Here is a 687-nt window from a genome sequence, read left to right on the forward strand (position 1 = left end):
CATCCATCCCCCTCATCCCATCCCTCCCTGCCCTTGTCCCAAGCCCCTCCCCAGCTTTCCTGGAGCCCCTTCAGGCCCTGGAAGCTGCTCTCAGGTCTCCCTGGAGCCTTCTCTTCTCCAGGCTCAACACCCCAACTCTCCCAGCCTGTCCCAGAGCTGCTCCAGCCCTCCCAGCATCTCCCCCAGCCCTCTGATACCTCCTCCTCCCCACCCATCCTACCTGGAACTGGGCCCCAGCTGCATCCCCAACCCCATGGACCACAGGAGCTTCATCCAGGAACCCCCACAGCTCCCTGGCTCCATCTCCTTTCCCTCCTCTAACCCTCCTCTCCTTTGGCAGCTTTTTAGCCCCTCCATGACGGTTACAGACATGAACCTTCCTGACCTGGACAGCAGCCTGGCCAGTGTGAGTAGCCCTCACTGCCCAACCCCCTGCACCCTCCACCACCACCACCAAGCTGGGCAGGAACCTTGGATGGAAGGAAACCTCTGACAGGCTCTGGAGAGCATCCAGAGAATCAGAGACTCATGGAATGGGTTGGGTTGGAAGGGACTTGAATAAAGCCCACCCAGTGCCCCCCCTGCATGGGCAGGGACACCCCCCAGCAGCCCAGGCTGCCCCAAGCCCCATCCAACCTGCCCTTCAACACCCCCAGGGATGGGGCAGCCACAGCTTCCCTGGGCAAC

The 687-nt window shown here is 62.0% G+C and overlaps 1 protein-coding gene across 1 annotated transcript in view; it reads left to right on the forward strand.

The window, feature by feature from the left end:
• The window catches only part of LOC104390074 (heat shock factor protein 1-like), a 55,419-nt gene that overhangs the window by 50,936 nt on the left and 3,796 nt on the right, over positions 1–687 (forward strand). Inside the window, exon 9 of the mRNA XM_009999168.1 lies at positions 341–406. Within this exon, the coding sequence (XP_009997470.1) occupies positions 341–406 (66 nt within the window). The remainder of the gene's footprint in view (positions 1–340; positions 407–687) is intronic.

This window comes from Chaetura pelagica, unplaced genomic scaffold (genome assembly GCF_000747805.2).
Source record: "Chaetura pelagica isolate M959 unplaced genomic scaffold, ChaPel_1.0 scaffold131, whole genome shotgun sequence".
In the NCBI taxonomy this organism is placed as follows: Eukaryota; Metazoa; Chordata; class Aves; order Apodiformes; family Apodidae; genus Chaetura; species Chaetura pelagica.